General features: G+C 33.0%; 2 protein-coding genes across 3 annotated transcripts in view; one reads left to right on the plus strand and one right to left on the minus strand.

Annotated features, from left to right (window-relative positions):
• The window catches only part of LOC107660811 (potassium channel subfamily K member 4-like), an 11,818-nt gene extending 5,790 nt beyond the window's left edge, over positions 1 to 6,028 (plus strand). Inside the window, exons 6-8 of the mRNA XM_016450233.1 lie at positions 665 to 851; positions 4,392 to 4,528; positions 5,031 to 6,028. Coding sequence (XP_016305719.1) covers positions 665 to 851; positions 4,392 to 4,528; positions 5,031 to 5,864 — 1,158 coding nt within the window. The 3' untranslated portion in view covers positions 5,865 to 6,028. The remainder of the gene's footprint in view (positions 1 to 664; positions 852 to 4,391; positions 4,529 to 5,030) is intronic.
• Positions 6,029 to 14,388: 8,360 nt separating this feature from the next.
• Positions 14,389 to 17,547, minus strand: part of LOC107660799 (transforming growth factor beta-2-like) — a 6,712-nt gene continuing 3,553 nt past the window's right edge. For both annotated transcript variants that reach the window (XM_016450219.1, XM_016450218.1), the window contains 3 exons: positions 16,502 to 16,679; positions 15,467 to 15,617; positions 14,389 to 14,823 (listed from right to left, as the gene is read on the minus strand). In XM_016450219.1, the coding sequence (XP_016305705.1) occupies positions 14,665 to 14,823; positions 15,467 to 15,617; positions 16,502 to 16,679 (488 nt within the window). In that variant the 3' untranslated portion in view covers positions 14,389 to 14,664. The remainder of the gene's footprint in view (positions 14,824 to 15,466; positions 15,618 to 16,501; positions 16,680 to 17,547) is intronic.

The following is a 17,547-nucleotide window of genomic DNA, read 5'->3' on the forward strand; positions in this document are numbered from 1 at the left end:
TTTACTTTTTTTTTTTTTTTTTATTCTGTGGTGGAGACAAGCTTCCACAGAAAATAATCAATCGATTAAAAAAAAAAAAAAAATCTGTTTTTCACATCAGGCAAATGACATACGAACAAACCCCTCTGTAAAAACCTTCACAATAGAGATGGGAGTAAAACTATTAAGTCTGGTGTATGTGAGTTCCCAAAATCTTAAAACTGATCAGTGCATGGAAAAAAAACAATGTTATTGCCTGTAGTCTCTTGCCTTATTATGATTATTACTGTAAACTGCATGCAGTGCAAAAAGATCGCCTTGAGTTGTTTTCCAGTGAGTTGATCAGCAATTCTTCGGCAAGAACCCACCATACAATTAGAACACACTAAAAGCCTGCCATTTTTTTTTTTATATATAAAAAAAAAAAAAAAGACTTTCTTAAGAAATTATCTGATAACCTCTTTAAGAATTACACTTAGGAACATTCTTATGAATTTCTTAGAATTCATCTTGAGAAATTTCTTAATTTTTTCTTATAAAAATGTTTGTGAATCCAGCCCCTGATTCCCAAGTACTAATAAGTATCAGATCATTTCCAAAATAACAAAGATAACTGTATTGTGTTGTCAGGGCATGTTGAAAATCATCTTGGTTTTCACCATGATTTTTTTTTCCTGCTGAACAGCGTAAGGGTGTGAAGCCCACCAGTGTCCGTGTCATCTCCGCTGTCTTCTCCATCCTGATTGGCTGCTTAGTCTTCATCGCCATGCCGACCATGGTGTTTCAGGAAGTGGAGAGCTGGAGCCTGTTGGAAGCGGTGTACTTTGTCGTGATCACCCTGACCACGGTGGGCTTTGGGGACTATGTGGCAGGTGCACAGATATATGATGTCTACATACAATAATCATTACATATGATTTAGTCACTATGTCATGTGACTGTATGATAATTCTGTTAAGGAGCTCAATATTGTATTACGCCTGGAATTGCAGGATGTCTTGTGGTCATTGGATCCAGACAGCCATGAAGTTGCAGACATTTACATTATCTAATTATCTGTTTTTAAAGCCATAGACATTAACTGTAATAGAATTAATTGTAATAGCTGTAATTTTAGACCAGAGCAGGCACTTATCTCTTATCTATGAGAATCCTTTGAGATGTTAGTAATTTGTCATTTAACAGATGAAAAGTGACTTACAGCAAACCTAATAAAGGAACAGTTTCATTAACACTAAATTTAAATGTAGTCTTCCCACTGTTTTCATGTAATTTAATCAACAATCAAACTCTAAACTCAGCCTAGTGTTGTTTTTTTTTTTTTTTTTTAATTTTTTTTTTTTTCATCTTTTGGAATTGCAGGATGTCTTGTGGTCATTGGATCCAGACAGCCATGAAGTTGCAGACATTTACATTATCTAATTATCTGTTTTTAAAGCCATAGACATTAACTGTAATAGAATTAATTGTAATAGCTGTAATTTTAGACCAGAGCAGGCACTTATCTCTTATCTATGAGAATCCTTTGAGATGTTAGTAATTTGTCATTTAACAGATGAAAAGTGACTTACAGCAAACCTAATAAAGGAACAGTTTCATTAACACTAAATTTAAATGTAGTCTTCCCACTGTTTTCATGTAATTTAATCAACAATCAAACTCTAAACTCAGCCTAGTGTTGTTTTTTTTTTTTTTTTTTAACTTTTTTTTTTGTCATACTTGTTGTCTTTTGCAAAAATTTGCTTTAAATTTATTTAATATTTCATTATGCCAGATACATTAAGTCCATTTTCCATTTTACTGACTACATTATCTGTTATTTTAGTTAGTGATAAATTGATGTAATATTTTTTCTTGTAGTAACTTGTAGAGCATCCCATATGCACTACCTGTTGGTGATATGTGTGTGTGTGTATATATATATATATATATATATATATATATATATATATATATATATATATATATATATATATATATATATATATATATATATATATATATATATATATATATATATATATATATATATATATATATATATATATATATATATATATATATATATATATATATATATATATATATATATATATATATATATATATATATATATATATATATATATATATATATATATATATATATATATATATATATATATATATATATATATATATATATATATATATATATATATATATATATATATATATATATATATATATATATATATATATATATATATATATATATATATATATATATATATATATATATATATATATATATATATATATATATATATATATATATATATATATATATATATATATATATATATATATATATATATATATATATATATATATATATATATATATATATATATATATATATATATATATATATATATATATATATATATATATATATATATATATATATATATATATATATATATATATATATATATATATATATATATATATATATATATATATATATATATATATATATATATATATATATATATATATATATATATATATATATATATATATATATATATATATATATATATATATATATATATATATATATATATATATATATATATATATATATATATATATATATATATATATATATATATATATATATATATATATATATATATATATATATATATATATATATATATATATATATATATATATATATATATATATATATATATATATATATATATATATATATATATATATATATATATATATATATATATATATATATATATATATATATATATATATATATATATATATATATATATATATATATATATATATATATATATATATATATATATATATATATATATATATATATATATATATATATATATATATATATATATATATATATATATATATATATATATATATATATATATATATATATATATATATATATATATATATATATATATATATATATATATATATATATATTATAGATGTTACAATAAAGACATTTATATTGTTACAGAAGATATTCTATTTCAAATAAATGCTGTTTTTTTGTTCTTTCATCAACATTAAATCATCAAAGAATCCTAAAAAATTGTATGACAATTTCCACAAATATATTAATCAGCCCAACTGTTTTCTAAATTGATAATAATAATCAAATCACTATATTAGAATGATTTCTGAAGAAGCATGTAATGGCTGCTGAAATGTAGTTGTACATCACATGAATACATTACAGTTAATATATTAAAATTGAACACAGTTATTTTAAATGTGTAAAAAATTTTCACAATGTTACTGTATTTATTTTATTTTTTATTAAATAAATGCAGCCTCGTTGAGCATAAGAAACTTCAAAAAGACCGAAAACATTTGAGTGGTAGTGTATATTTTTGGTAGAGCTCAAGTTGTATTTCCTAAAAGGGGTCATATGATGCGATTTCAATTTTTCCTTTCTCTTTGAAGTGTTACAAGCTCTTGGTGCATAAGGAAGATCTGTAAAGTTGCAAAGACTAAAGTTTCAAATCCAAAGAGATATTCTTTATAAAAGTTAAGAGTCAACCACGCCTACCTAAAACGGCTCGTTCTAACACGCCCCCACATGTCTACGTCACGATGTGGGAAGATTTGCGTAACGCCGCCCAAATGTTCACGCAAAGAAAGAAGGCGTAACTTTTATTCTCGCTGTAGTGTTGTTGCTGCCACCATGTCGTGAAGACGCTGTGTGCTTCGTTGTGAAAGCGAAACTACTTTGTTTGGTCTTCCAAAAGAGGACGAAATGCAGACATGGTTTTATGTTTACGCGGTGCGATGCAATGCAATGTTTAAAAAGACCATATAAATCATTATAATCCGTAATTATGTCCCCACTGGATGCAACAAATGCCTCGTTTATAATGGGTTTTAATGTTTTTGTCTCGTCGCTCCGGCCTGACAGGGCATCATCACAATATGATAAGGGGCGTAACATTTCCGTCACACGCTTGAGGTATTCGGCCAATCACAACGCTCTGGATAGCTGGCCAATCAGAGCACACCTCGCTTTTCAGACCGATGAGCTTTGTAAAAATCGACGCGTTTCAGAAAGGCGGGGCATAGAGGAGAAACAATAATGTACAGTATGTGAAAAATAATGTTTTTTGAACCTTAAACCACATAAACACATTTCATTACACCAAATACACAAAATAATGTTATTTTTAGCAACATCATATGACCCCTTTAAGTGTTTTGCTCATTTGAACAATGGAGTTTGCCCATGGCTCAATCTTCAAACCAGCAATCTTCCCATTATACCAGCCCAGAGCTTTTAATCACTAGGCCACAGCACCCCTGTGAACAAACCCTGTGTCATTATCTTTCTTTTTCCTGTTTCAGAGAACAGGAGAGATGGAACGCCCCTGTACAAGCCATTGGTGTGGTTGTGGATTGTGTTTGGCCTGGCATATTTTGCATCCATCCTCACAATGATTGGAAACTGGCTTAGAGTGCTGTCAAAGAAGACACGTGCAGAGGTGAGACAGATAGAATGAACAATTTATTGATCCATTTCAGTTTTTCCACAGTGGACTACTATTGTGGTATGGACTATTTAAAATAAATAAAAAAATAAAACAAAAATCTAAAATTTGTATGCAAGATATATACTTCTGTTCAAAAGTTTAGTTATTTTTTGTGAAAGTAATTAATACTTTAATTACACTTTTAGTAAGGATCCATTAAAGTGAGCAAAAGTGACAGTAAAGACATTTATAATGTTACAACAGATTTCTGTTTCAAATAAATGCTGTTATTTTTTACTTTCAAATAAATGTTTTTTTTTTTTTATAAAAAAAAATAAATGTAAAACCTTACCCCAAACGTTTGAACGATAGTGTATAATATGTATGACCCAAATGATAGTTTGTTAAGAAATGGTATGGCAACATTTTGTGTATTTTTAGGGTGTTATTAACCACCTTCTTACTATTGTATTGCAAAAATAAAAAATGTTATGGTACTGTGTTTTTCTTTTAGATGGAGGAGTTGAGAGCTCATGCAACAGACTGGACTCAGAACATCCAGAACATGTCCATGGACTTCCGTATTCCTGTGCCACTGGATCTCAACAACCCCTTTCAGCTCCAGCGGCGACGTAGACGGAAGCGTCACCGCCATCATCGGCACCCAAGTCTGAGCGCGGCGGGATTGGCTCATGGGATCTCCCTCGATGCCGATGTTGTCCGAGAGAATGGACACCTGATTCTCGGATGGCCTGCATGCAAGTACACCCCAGGCTCTGATATCAGGTCTGAAGCGCTGTCCCGATCCAGGTCGTGGTGTAGGTTAGATGGGGCGTATGAGGTGAGACCAGGATCGAGGCTGACGGTAGGACCAGCGTCAAGATCTGTCTCAAGGTTAGAGCTGAAACCACCATCAAGACCCGGGTCCAGAGCCATTTCCAGGTCCCCTTCAGAATCTGGAACAGGATCAGCCTCTGGATCCGAGACCCCGTCGGAATCCTGGTCTGAATATGAATATGATTCAAATTCCCGTAACTCAGAGGACCTGGAATCTGGAGCTGAAGGGATTCTCAGATCACTGGGAAGTCAGAAGGATGTTCCTGTCGTCGTGGTTGATAGCTGCAGTCCACCTCATCCCTCCCTTCTGGACTTCTTTGGCGAGAACCTGGCGTACATTGATGAGTCCTCAGACACTCTTAGTGATCGGATAAAACCGGCTGGACAGAACCGCCAACGCAAAGCCAAGAGGAGGAGCATGACGAGACAATATCCTATCGGACTGCAAAGGGAGATCAGTAGTGAACTACAACCTCCATCACACCCTCCAACACCTCCACCTCCAACCTGACAATTAAGCATTTGACCAAGGGCTGTTAGCGTTCAGCATCACAGTTTGAAGATGCCAAACATGACTGAAGCAGACCATCACAAATATGCATGTAAATATAGCTTAAATGAAAAACAATTTATTGCCTCCCAGGCAAACATAAAGTGGCTTTGTTCAGAATAGCATACTACCATTTGTGCAGTATGTACTTGTGTCAAAAGTTTAGGATAAGACTTTTTAATTATTATTTTTTTTAATGTCCAAGGCTGCATTTATTTGATCAAAAATACAGTAAAACAGTAATATTGTGAAATGTTTTTTTTTTAAATTTTAATTCAGAATAACTGTTTTCTATTGTAATGTATTCGAAAATGTAATTTATTCCTGTGATGCAAAGCTGAATTTTCAGCATCATTACTCCAGTCAGTGTCACGTGAGCCCTCAGAAATCATTCTAATATGATGATTTGCAGCTCAAGAAACAGTTACTTTTATTAATTTTAAAAACAGTTGTGCTGCTTGTGGAAACAGTGATACATTTTTTTTTTCTTTTTTCAAAGTAACCGCATTTATTTGAAATAGAAATGTTTGGAACATTATTCTGTAAATGCTGTCACTTTAAATCAATTTAATGCATCTTTGCTGAATAAAAATATGAATTTCTTCTTCTAAAAAAAATCCTGACCCCAAACTTTTAAACAGTAGTGTATACTGTGCATAAGGTCTAATGCCCAGAAGGCCTACAACGTTTGCTGAAATGTGCAATATACAATAGAGCACACTGTAGTGCTGCAGCCTATCCCACAATTACATTTTCCAATTTGAGGACATTTCAGCATTGTGATTATTCAGCAAATCAGATGTTTGTTTTAATGTTTCATTTGTCACTGCCACCATTTGTCATATTTTAGTCATAATATTTAATATTATGAATTCACTGTAAATTGTATGATGTCAGTGTAATAGGTTAGTGTTTTGAATTGTAACCACAAAAAAGTAAATGGTAAATGCTGTTATGTTTTAGGAGTGATATTTTATTTGTAGTGTCTTGAATCGCTTAATATTCCCCTAGTATTTTTTATAGTATTATAGTTATATGATTTAGTTATACAAAAAAATACAGTTTATATTTTGCATGATATACTTTGAGGAAATAGGAGACAATTTGTTGTAAGATGCACATTATTTATTGGAATGTAATTTTATTTGTGTGCCAAATTGGTTATAATTTTATTGTCATGAAAACAATGTTTTGGTTGTTGATTGATGTTTCATTTGTTTTTGTTTTTTGTACATCACAGCTGATTTCAGACAAAGGAGATCTAAAATACCTATAGAAAATGGCAATCTTATTATTATTATTACTACATGTCTACTTTGGAACTTCCATCCATGGAAATATTTTTTTGGTTGGATGATGTGGTTTCAGAATCTTCCAGTAGGAGCTAACCCGCTCCATATCCAGGTTCAACTGGTTAACACGAAACCATTTGTAAGCGCCCTCTTGTGGTGATCTGAACTGGGCAAATCTCAAAGTTTTCTCAAGCTGTATTCCATTATTTAAAAAAAAAAAGGCTTAGAGCATAAATCAGTCGGATGTTTGTACAAATGTTATATTTGCCCTGCAGCTTGTGGCTTACACACACACACACACACACAGACCTGCTCTGAACACACTGCTCACTTTCCAGAGCGGACATCATACATCTACCCAAACACATTTTACAGCATGTACACAAACAGAATGTTTACAAAGAAGCAATTTCCATGTTGAATTTGCACAGCAGCAGCTAGATGAGCATTTAAATGCCCTTGGTGTGGGAAGACGAGGCGAATGAGAGAAGAAGCGAGTATGTCCCAGCCTGAGACAGATTCAGGAATGGCTTTTGTAAGGCTCTGGCTGTGGGGATAAATGCCGGTTGCAGAGTGAAGGGGGCATTTAGAGGGAAGAGGACAAACACATGGTGGTGGTTTACAGAGGAGCTTTTCCGCAGGGCTTCCAAAGCACCTTTAAATTCTACTTCTGCCCCACCTAACACAAGTTCTACACTCAGAACACTGAAGTCTCGAACCGGAAGCTGTTCTTCGTAACCTGTGCGTGGCTGTAACCGATTTCTGAGTGGAAATGCTTCAGAAGTGGCCGGTGACACACCTGGACTTGGATGTTTTTGTCTTGGAAAACATGACAAGCAGTTTAGTGTTAAAGAAAAAAATGTTCAACTATGTAATTATGTTTAAAAAAAGGTTTATGAATAAAAGCTGTTTTCCATAATCTTGTACAGAGTAAGGTAATCATGGAATGAATGAATCGCCGGTTTAGGAACTTCAATGAAACCTGTCAAAACTCCCAAAGAGTTCAAACCAGGGTGGAAAAATATGAATAACAAACATCAATATACATATATATAGATATATAGAGATATACACAGCAGAACTGAATGCTGACAGTTCACTCCAGGCAGTAAAAGCCATCTATCAAGCCAGAATCAGAAACACAAATCATTTAATCTGCATAGATGAGTATGGCATATTTCCTCATAGCATGGTACCATCAAACAACATATAACCACTGAAGCAGGGGTTCTCAACACTTGCACTTGAGGTTCACTTTCCTGCAGAGTTTCGCTCCAACCCTAATCAAACACACCTGAACAAGCTTTGATGAAGGTTGGAGCGAAACTCTGCAGGAAAGTGGACCTTGAGGGCCAGAGTTAAGAACCCCTGCTTAAGCAAAGGTACAATATTAAATTCAGATTATCTTGTAGACATAACTGTCCAGAAAAGTCTTCTAGTACATTTACTCTATAATTTCCACCTATTACAGTGCAACTCGAACTAATAACAGCTGTTGCTTTTAGCACTGTTGAACCAGATATACTGTTCAGATAGTTTGGCAGAGAAAATTCTCAGTAACTGCATAATTGCGTTCTCAAATATCTTTTTTGTCTTGGGAGTTGATGATGTAGAAACAGGATGCAAGACATGTTCAAGTAACCCCCACACATCCAACACTTCACATCTCATCAGCTTCACTGCATGAACATAACATCAGGTCATACATTCCATGGCTGTTTTTCTGAGTTGTTCATTTCCATTTGTGTGGTTGGAGATTTTGCATTCTGAATTGAAAGAATACACAAACCTTGGCAATGAGGTGGAGTGCTGGTTTGTATGTAGGAGAACATTAGAATGATTTGCTTTACTGTTTTTGACACCGCAAAAGGGGAAATGAAAGTTTATGCATGTTTTAATGTATGTAATGTATGTTTTAAACAGCAAGTGAGACCACAAAATTTGTACTTCTGAAGAGTCAATATCACTGTTGTTGATTAGCAAAAAACCACATTTATATAGACAGAGGCTGGAAAAGTCAAAACAAATGAAATTTCCACCATCAACAGTAATGAGTCAAAAACAAAATCTAACTATGAAGTTGTTTAAGATGACATCAAGTCATTTCTTAACCACTTAATTGGTGTTTCCATGCTACGGTTTACATTTAAAAACCTGATTCACTTTTGGCCGGAGCGCTCATCCACAGATTAGCTTCTGGGCATTATGGGTCGAAAATTTCAGTAACACCAACCTCTGTTTATGTCGTGAGATGTCAGGAACCCAATAGTCTTACAAAATACACCCTAAATGACATAATGCTTTAATTCAAATCAGTTAATAGCTTTTTCTAAATGCTTTCTCTGTTCTTCTCTTTCTAGTTTTTTCTCATTGGCAAATACAGTAATCTTTGTCACATTCCACAAACACGCGGTTCTATAACATTTCTCAAAGCATGAGATGGTGAAAACTACAGTATATGTTTGATAAACTAGTATATAACATAAAATTAACCTAGCATAAGTTTGCAATAGGTTGGCATCCTGAGGTCACAATAAAATAAAACAAACTTAAAGAGTTTCAGGTTCTATATTGTGGCATATCTATAGCTTTACATTAGCTTTATATATCATGCAGGTGCGAAGCAACATTCACCGTCTCCTCTAGACTCTATAAATATATAAACTATGAATAAGTGCTTTTTCTATTCATGTATGCATTCAGAAGCCATATTGTAACTGCTGAAGTGGACGTTTATTAAGGTCTGTTGTACGAGTACTCACACACTCTGCTATGGCCAACCATCTTCCTGTTTATAGCCATGAGCTGCCAGAATATCTGTCTGTCTCTCCATCCAGACTCTGCTTCAGACAAACAAAGACTCAATCAGTAATGCCAAAGAGATCATTAAAAAAATTATTATTAGCGATTAGAGTTTATAAATATTTATTACCTTTTCAAAATCTGTGACTGTCCCGGATTCATAAAAATCCATAAAAGTCTAGAGTTTAGAACATCACATCTAGGATCCTGGCTTCCTTTTGTGCTGACGTTTGCATATTTATAAAGCAATTTTCAGTATATCTGTCTAATCAGATCAGAGTTTCATGCAGGTTATTATAGTTACCCAAAAAACTAAAACCAATTAAAAAAAAGAAAGTTACTAATATATATATATATATAATATATAATAACATTAACTACAATAAAAACATGTTTTTTTTTTGTTTCAGCTAGTTGCCAAGGCAACATTTTTTAACTTGATTTACTAAAACTGAAATTAAAATGAATAAAATCTATACAGAGATACTCTATAAAATACAACTACTAAAAAAAACAAAAAAACTTTAGCTTAAAATGAAAAGGAAAATATAAAAATGAAAACTGATTTAAAACATTAATAAAAAATTACCCAGGTAAAAAAGAAATACACTGAAGTTGAACTAATATTATTGTACAACTTGTATAAGTTGCACATATTATATTTTAATTCTACTATACTAAGTGCATATTAAGTGTGTTATTTTGGAGCAACTTTAAATACTGTATGTTAAGTGTTCTTTCAGATATACTTAAGATCAATTTTAAGATAATTGTAATATATATTAATATATTTAGCCGTTAAAATGCATTACAATGCAATTTATTTGCACCAAATAAATAAATAATTGAATGAATGAATAAAGCACAGAAGTGCATATAGTGCATTTTTACAAACCCAAGTTAAGCCTGCAAATATCTGAACCAAACAAAGAAACAGAAAATTTTAAATGTAACCATCTTAAGTGGAGGGTCACTTTTCTTTGAGTACAACTTTTCGGCATTTGAGGGTTTGCAATTCAGACACCGTGGTATTTCATCACAGGGTCTGTGAAAGGACAAATAATTAATCAGTGGTTTTGAGTGGTGTTTTTGAATATCATATGTATTAATAATCGCAATAAGTGTGTTTGGTAAGGTAAGGTGATGCCTGTTTGGATGCCATTTGGTGGCATAGAAACCATTATACTTGAATTGTTTAATACTTTTTCATGGTTTTCTGCAATATTTGAGGCATATTGAAACAGCTGTACCTAAATACTTTTCATGCTTTTATGTTTCAGTTCCTTTCAGTTACATTTACATTTTAGGCTATGTAGTTAAAATTTTTATTGATTTTTTTATTTTTATATTTTTATTGTATTAACAACTCAGCTGTATGTGGACAAAATGCATATTGCGATTTTTTTTTTTGTTGCAAATAAAACTCCCATAGTCCATAACTACTGTAGTTTGTATTCTAATTTGCATACATATGCATTAGAATTTATCTGACTGTTCTCAGTTTTCTGTTCTCAATTTACATTTTAAAGCTTTGACTATATCCTCATCAAGCTTGACATGAGCGTCCATTTTTATCATCTTGTTTGTCGTCACAATACAGCACTCTGTGTTACACTGAACATAAGGTTAGAAGAGGCCAAACAACACCACAGAGTTCAATCCCAAAGTCACTGATATTGTTATTCAAAGCAATAAAGCAACCTATGTGTATTACAGGCTACATTATTTTAACCTAGGGTATTTCCCATTAATCTGTCTATGGCTCTATGGTATCCTTCACCTCTGTTGCAGATATTTGAGGAAACAAGGTCATACAAAATGGCATGTGCCATGTAGCAGGACAACTAGGCCAAGGTCCTGCAGCTTTCCCCAAAAACAAAAACAATTAAAAAGAAAACAGATATTTCCATGAATGACTCAAAGGAAGCACAGAAATTAACCACCTGGAATGGACACTTTGCTAATATTTTCTTTCAAGACAACACAGCGGCTGATGCAATCACCCTCCATTAGGTCCGATTTTAAAATCTCTGCAACAGAGGTGCTTAATCCAAAGTTAGCATCACACTCAAGAGCCCCAATAGTCACTTCATTAAAAAATATATCAGCCAGAATGAAACCTTTGAGATTCATTGATATGAGATTAAAATATACTACTCGGTCCGTGTTCTTTTGTGTCCATTCATTTTTCTTTTTTTAACCTAGAAATGATATGGAAAATGTGGTTTCTTTTATGGTTCTAACACTTATTAATAGAATAATCAGACAAAACCTAATTTGTAAGTATTCTTTTGTAAGTACAAACATTGAAACAACATTGATTTTAGGCTTATTACTAAGGCATAGTTGACAAAACTATATTTCTAATACATTATAAGTTGATACAATGTAAGAATACACTTGCATATTTTATAGCTGTAATGTACAATGTGTGAGTGAATTAATATACTTTACTGTTAAATACTGGTATTTTTTTAAAGATATCTTTGAAAAGCATGCTGAAGCACATCAGTTCATTACATAAATATTTAAAATATATTGTAGTAGGTCTAAATATGGTAATAAATAAGATACATATACTTTAAACCCACTAAAAAGCTGAATCATTTTATTATGTTCTTACAGAAAGTAAACATAAAATATAAGAGTAAAATAAGTATGTTTTCTGTAAAAACACTAAAATGTCACACAAAGTATGCTTGTGTTTTAGCATATTTCTTAAAAGCTTAACTAAGCATATATTTATAACCAAAGTACTCCTAGTATACTTTTAAAAAATATATTGCAATGCATGTACAATTGTACTATAAACATACTACCTGAATTTCAAGCACATTTTTAATACATTTAAGAGTAATTCTTTTTTACCTGGTTATCAGTGACACACAAAAAAAACTGCTCTCAGTTGGTGAGACGGTCATATTGGTTTTGGACAATATTAGACTAAATATTTATGATTCTGAGCACATTCAGCCTCAGAAAGGATTCAACCAATGTCTGATAACTGAGATCACAGTCTGCTGTGTCTAGACTCCAGTGCAACTCTCACTACACTTGTGCACATTCACACCCCATCAAAACCATGTGTCCCGAAGCTGCTCTCACTCTTCCCAAACCACACGGCCCTCAGACGGCTGATCGTCCTCTTTCCTGCCCCGAGGTTTCATATTTGCACTTTTGCAGAGGACGCTGAGTCAACGTTGCGTAAGTGACAATAAGTGCTTTTGTCGATTCATTTTAAGGACTGTTATGTAACAATAAGCTCTCCCTCTCTCCCTTTGCATCCCCCATTTCCTATCAAGTTATAAAAGTTGTTTTCACTGAGCGAGAGACAGAGGAATTTGCTTGTTTTAACTCTGGCAGCCAAACACAGAAACCCTGTCATTCCCTACAGATCATTCTCACTGACCACAGATAAACATTTAAGCAGTGCTTTTCACTCAAAAACAAACTTTTAACGCCATACCAGCAGCTATAGGTTTTTAAAGGACATGTCGAAGATTCATAGGAGGAATGAAAACAAACAGGCGATATGTAGGCCAAGTCAACATTCTTTCTGACTTCCCACACATCAGACAATTATATCGCTCAGCATTATAGGGTGTGGATGGCATTGCCAGATTATACAAATCAAAGCCATCACATGGTGCGTTTGAAACGTGTCCTACAGGCGATTTCGATTCAGTGGGTCAGCCCGCTTTTCGCCCACTGTTCTTTCTGCCATGTCACCACAAACCCTGAACCCCAAGCGTTTAAATTTGGTGTTCCATGAGTGGTCGGTGTCTGGAAATTGTTCACATCCTGTTTACGTCGGAGATTTTCTAACCTCGAACCGCATCTGGCTGGTGAGTCCACTAGTCAAATCTGCATTTTCAGCGAGTGCAGACCACACAGTTATCATTTGAAGAAAAAAAGGAAACCTTGAGAGTAGGCCACTTGCTGGGCTGTATAATTAATAAATATAAGCCACAGCCAATAATCTACTTCGAGAAACTTCTAGAAATGTGACAAAAATGAATAAAAAGGCCACAAAATATTATTATATAATCAAAATGTATTGCATTTAGCAAATAAACACATATAAACATCACCAAAAACTATTTACATTTGCAAAAATATAAACTGATCTACAGTAAACTTCGTACAAAATCTAAAAAGGATGCACTGCTGGTGTGTATTTTGTGTGTCACTGTTGCGATACTGAAAATGCGAGGAAATATTAGACAAAAAAGCTTATTTATTGGACTATTACCAATGCAGGAGACGGTTCTCGCTGCTGTATTGAAGATGCTTGATGTATGATTATACGCTATTTCTCATCCCACAAGTTTGTAGGTATAGTTCACCCAAAAATAAAATTTCATTCCTTTCTTCTGTAGACAATAAAAGAAGATATTTTGAAAAATATCTCAGTGTCATATTGGAAGTCAATGGGGTCCAATATTTGGTTCGCAACATTCTTCCGTACGTTTTCTTTGATGTTTGCCAGAAGAAAGAAATGCATACAAATTTGGAATGACATGAGGGTGAGTAAATGATGACAATTTTCATTTTTGGGAGGAGTATCCCTTTAAGATGCCTTTCATTGAGATGTTAGTTTGCTCTCCTCTAATGCACCTGTGTCCTGTCCTCCGTCTGAGATCTTTATGCCTTCCCTCTCCACTGCTTCAACGGCACTTGCAGGACCGGACCACCATGTTGGAGAGCTGTTCCACACGGGGGGTTCGGCCTAGGAAATAAACGATGGTGAGGGGCTCCAGGTCCTGAGGAACACAACACGGAGATGCTGATGCTTCTGGATTCATTTTATTATACAGCGGGAGAATCTAAAAGGAAGACAGACAGAGAAACACTGTAAGCAGACATGGAAAGCAACATCTAAATGCAACATTTTAGAGCGAACTCTGTCCAACACTGCACAAGTTTGATTAGAAAATGTAGTTTTGCTATATTTCTCAAATTATACACATGTATCAGCTATAATGCACTTATCAAAATAACTAAAGCATTCAAGTGTCAAAAGTTTCTTTTTTAATGACAAGAGGAGTATTCAAAATTCAGAATTGAACATACAATCTGCAAAAGAGTAAAAAAAGGGGATTTAGGATTAGTCAAAAATGATGTTTTTAGAATCAATAATAAATCATACATGTGAAAATGGGTTGAGAATTGAACAAATATTTGTTTAGAGGAAGAAAGGAATCATGTCTTTGTTGCAGTTTGTTGACAGCAAAAATGCTACAAAATGCATATCAGATTTTGTGAGAAAGTGTGATGTGCTAGAGCAAAACAGATACTACTTTTGTAATCAGCAGCCCAAAATTAGTAAGAAACAAGCACTGGATTTCATGCAGCAAATATGATGCAGGGTGGTGTGATCTTTGAGCTGGTAGTCCTGATCCTTTAACATCCAACCCTTAACTGTCCACTTTTTTTGTGTGAAACATGCTCAGCCTGATCAATATTTACCATGTTGTAGTGGTTGTCTGCACTCCAGAGGTAAGGACAGTTCCCTGCACAGAAATTTGCTTTGTACCCTTTTGGTTCGTGGATCCACTTCCAGTTCAAGTCCCGACGAAAATCAATGTACAGAGACCTCAGACAGCAGCCCTGATCAGTCCTGGAGGAGGGAAAATGATTTGTTGAAAATGATTTTATTTTATTTCAGTTTTATTTCAATTAACAATTAGTTTTAGTTAACAATAACAACTCTGGGCAGGATATTCTTACAAAATAATAATAAATAATTCACCCTTTGTGCTCCATTGAAGAAATCATGTCAGTTTGGAACAACACTGTACATTTTGTGAGTAAATGAATCCTTTTTGGGTGGACTAACCCTTAAATAACTGTTGTCCGGTTTTGACTCCATGCAGCAACAAATTCTGATTTTAACTGGGGACTTCTGAGCTTCTAGCCAAAGGTTTGATATATATGACAGACACTATCGGATCAGAACAAAACTTGAACTGACTTGAGCTGAATAATGACACTTAGAGCTGAGAATTGAGCTTGTTTCATAATTGATGAACTTTACAGTTATTGAACTGAACTGAACCAACACTGAACTGGCTTGAGACGAATAATGACACTATTGTCTTTTTAGAGCTGCTTTACAGCAGAATTTGGATTTGTCCCATGTTTGATGAAGTTTGCATCATTGATTCGGTTATTTTCCTGCTTATTACTGTGATGCTGCTTTGAAACAATCTGTATTGTATAAAGTGCTATATAAATAAAGGTGACTTGACAAAATAGCGTAATACTGAAATCCTTCAAAGCCATTTATACTGGCTTTTTGCATCTGTTTTTATACTAGCATTCATTTTGAGTCTCCGCTTAGCTTTTCTAACACATGTTGCCATGGATCATACAGTTAAGCAATCATTACACAAAAATATCTGATTTTCAGTAAAAAAAAAAATCAAGCATTCCAGAGAAAGCAATAATAAATAATATTTTCAAACACACACACACACACTCCAGCACTCTTTCTCTCTGTACCGTGAGCATATGGATGTGACTGCTGCTGATCTCTTCTTGCGGTTTTTCTTGGTGGGACTCTCCAGACGGTCGGTGGGCAGCAGGGTTAGTATCAAATGGGGAGTTTTTGTGCTGAATTCAATCTGTCCTTTAGTCATGCCTGGTCTTCTGTTCTGCTTTATAAGGTCATCATCAATGCCTGGGAAGGAATCAATCAAAAATATCAATAACAACAAATGATGCAATGCATTTCCTATGACACTGAAGTTGGCCAAAATGTCACTGTTTTCAAAGAATTAAAGTCAACTCTATGTTTGTAGAGTTCAGTGTGCACTTTTCTTCTAAAGTTTGAAAGTTTCTTTAAGAAATATTTTGCTTGAAAATGTGCTTGTGCTGTCTTTAAAATAAATACCACATTGTTTGATATTTTATTATCTAATGCAATGATATTCATACTTTTAAAAGTGTAACTTAAGCATCTAAATACTTTTTGGGGGTTCACGGTACAAGTAAAATAATCAAACTTTTATTGTAGCATTGTGTAACTCAAAATATAAGACAAATAAGTCAAATAAAAATGTATGGTACTATGGAATAACATATGGTAAATTTTAATGAGAAAATATAAAGAAAAGCAAAGGCTATAAAGACCCAACTCAGTCGAGTTGTCAGAATACTTAATTATAACCAGTTATAATTAATCACAAATATTTTCACGTTCAGCTAATTTGCTACAAATTAATAAAAAAAGGAGTCCAGTATTGATACAAATCTTGTAATTCTGACTTTTTCCTTGAAATCAGGAGTACTTTTCTCAGAGTTTATATTGAGAGTTGATACCTCGCAATTCTGAGAAGAAAATCATAAGGGTGAGATTAAAAAGTCACACTTTCTTATTTTTTTATTATTCAGTGGCAGAAATGGCCTTCCATAGTGCACTTACAGCTCTGGAAAAAATGAAGAGACCACTTGAAAACTCTCAGTTTCTCTGGATTTATGATTTTTAGTTGCATGTTGTGTGTGCATTTTATATATATATTTTTTTAATTATGTCATTATTATTATTA

This window comes from Sinocyclocheilus anshuiensis, unplaced genomic scaffold (assembly GCF_001515605.1).
Source record: "Sinocyclocheilus anshuiensis isolate Anshui unplaced genomic scaffold, SAMN03320099.WGS_v1.1 scaffold1289, whole genome shotgun sequence".
NCBI classification, from domain to species: domain Eukaryota; kingdom Metazoa; phylum Chordata; class Actinopteri; order Cypriniformes; family Cyprinidae; genus Sinocyclocheilus; species Sinocyclocheilus anshuiensis.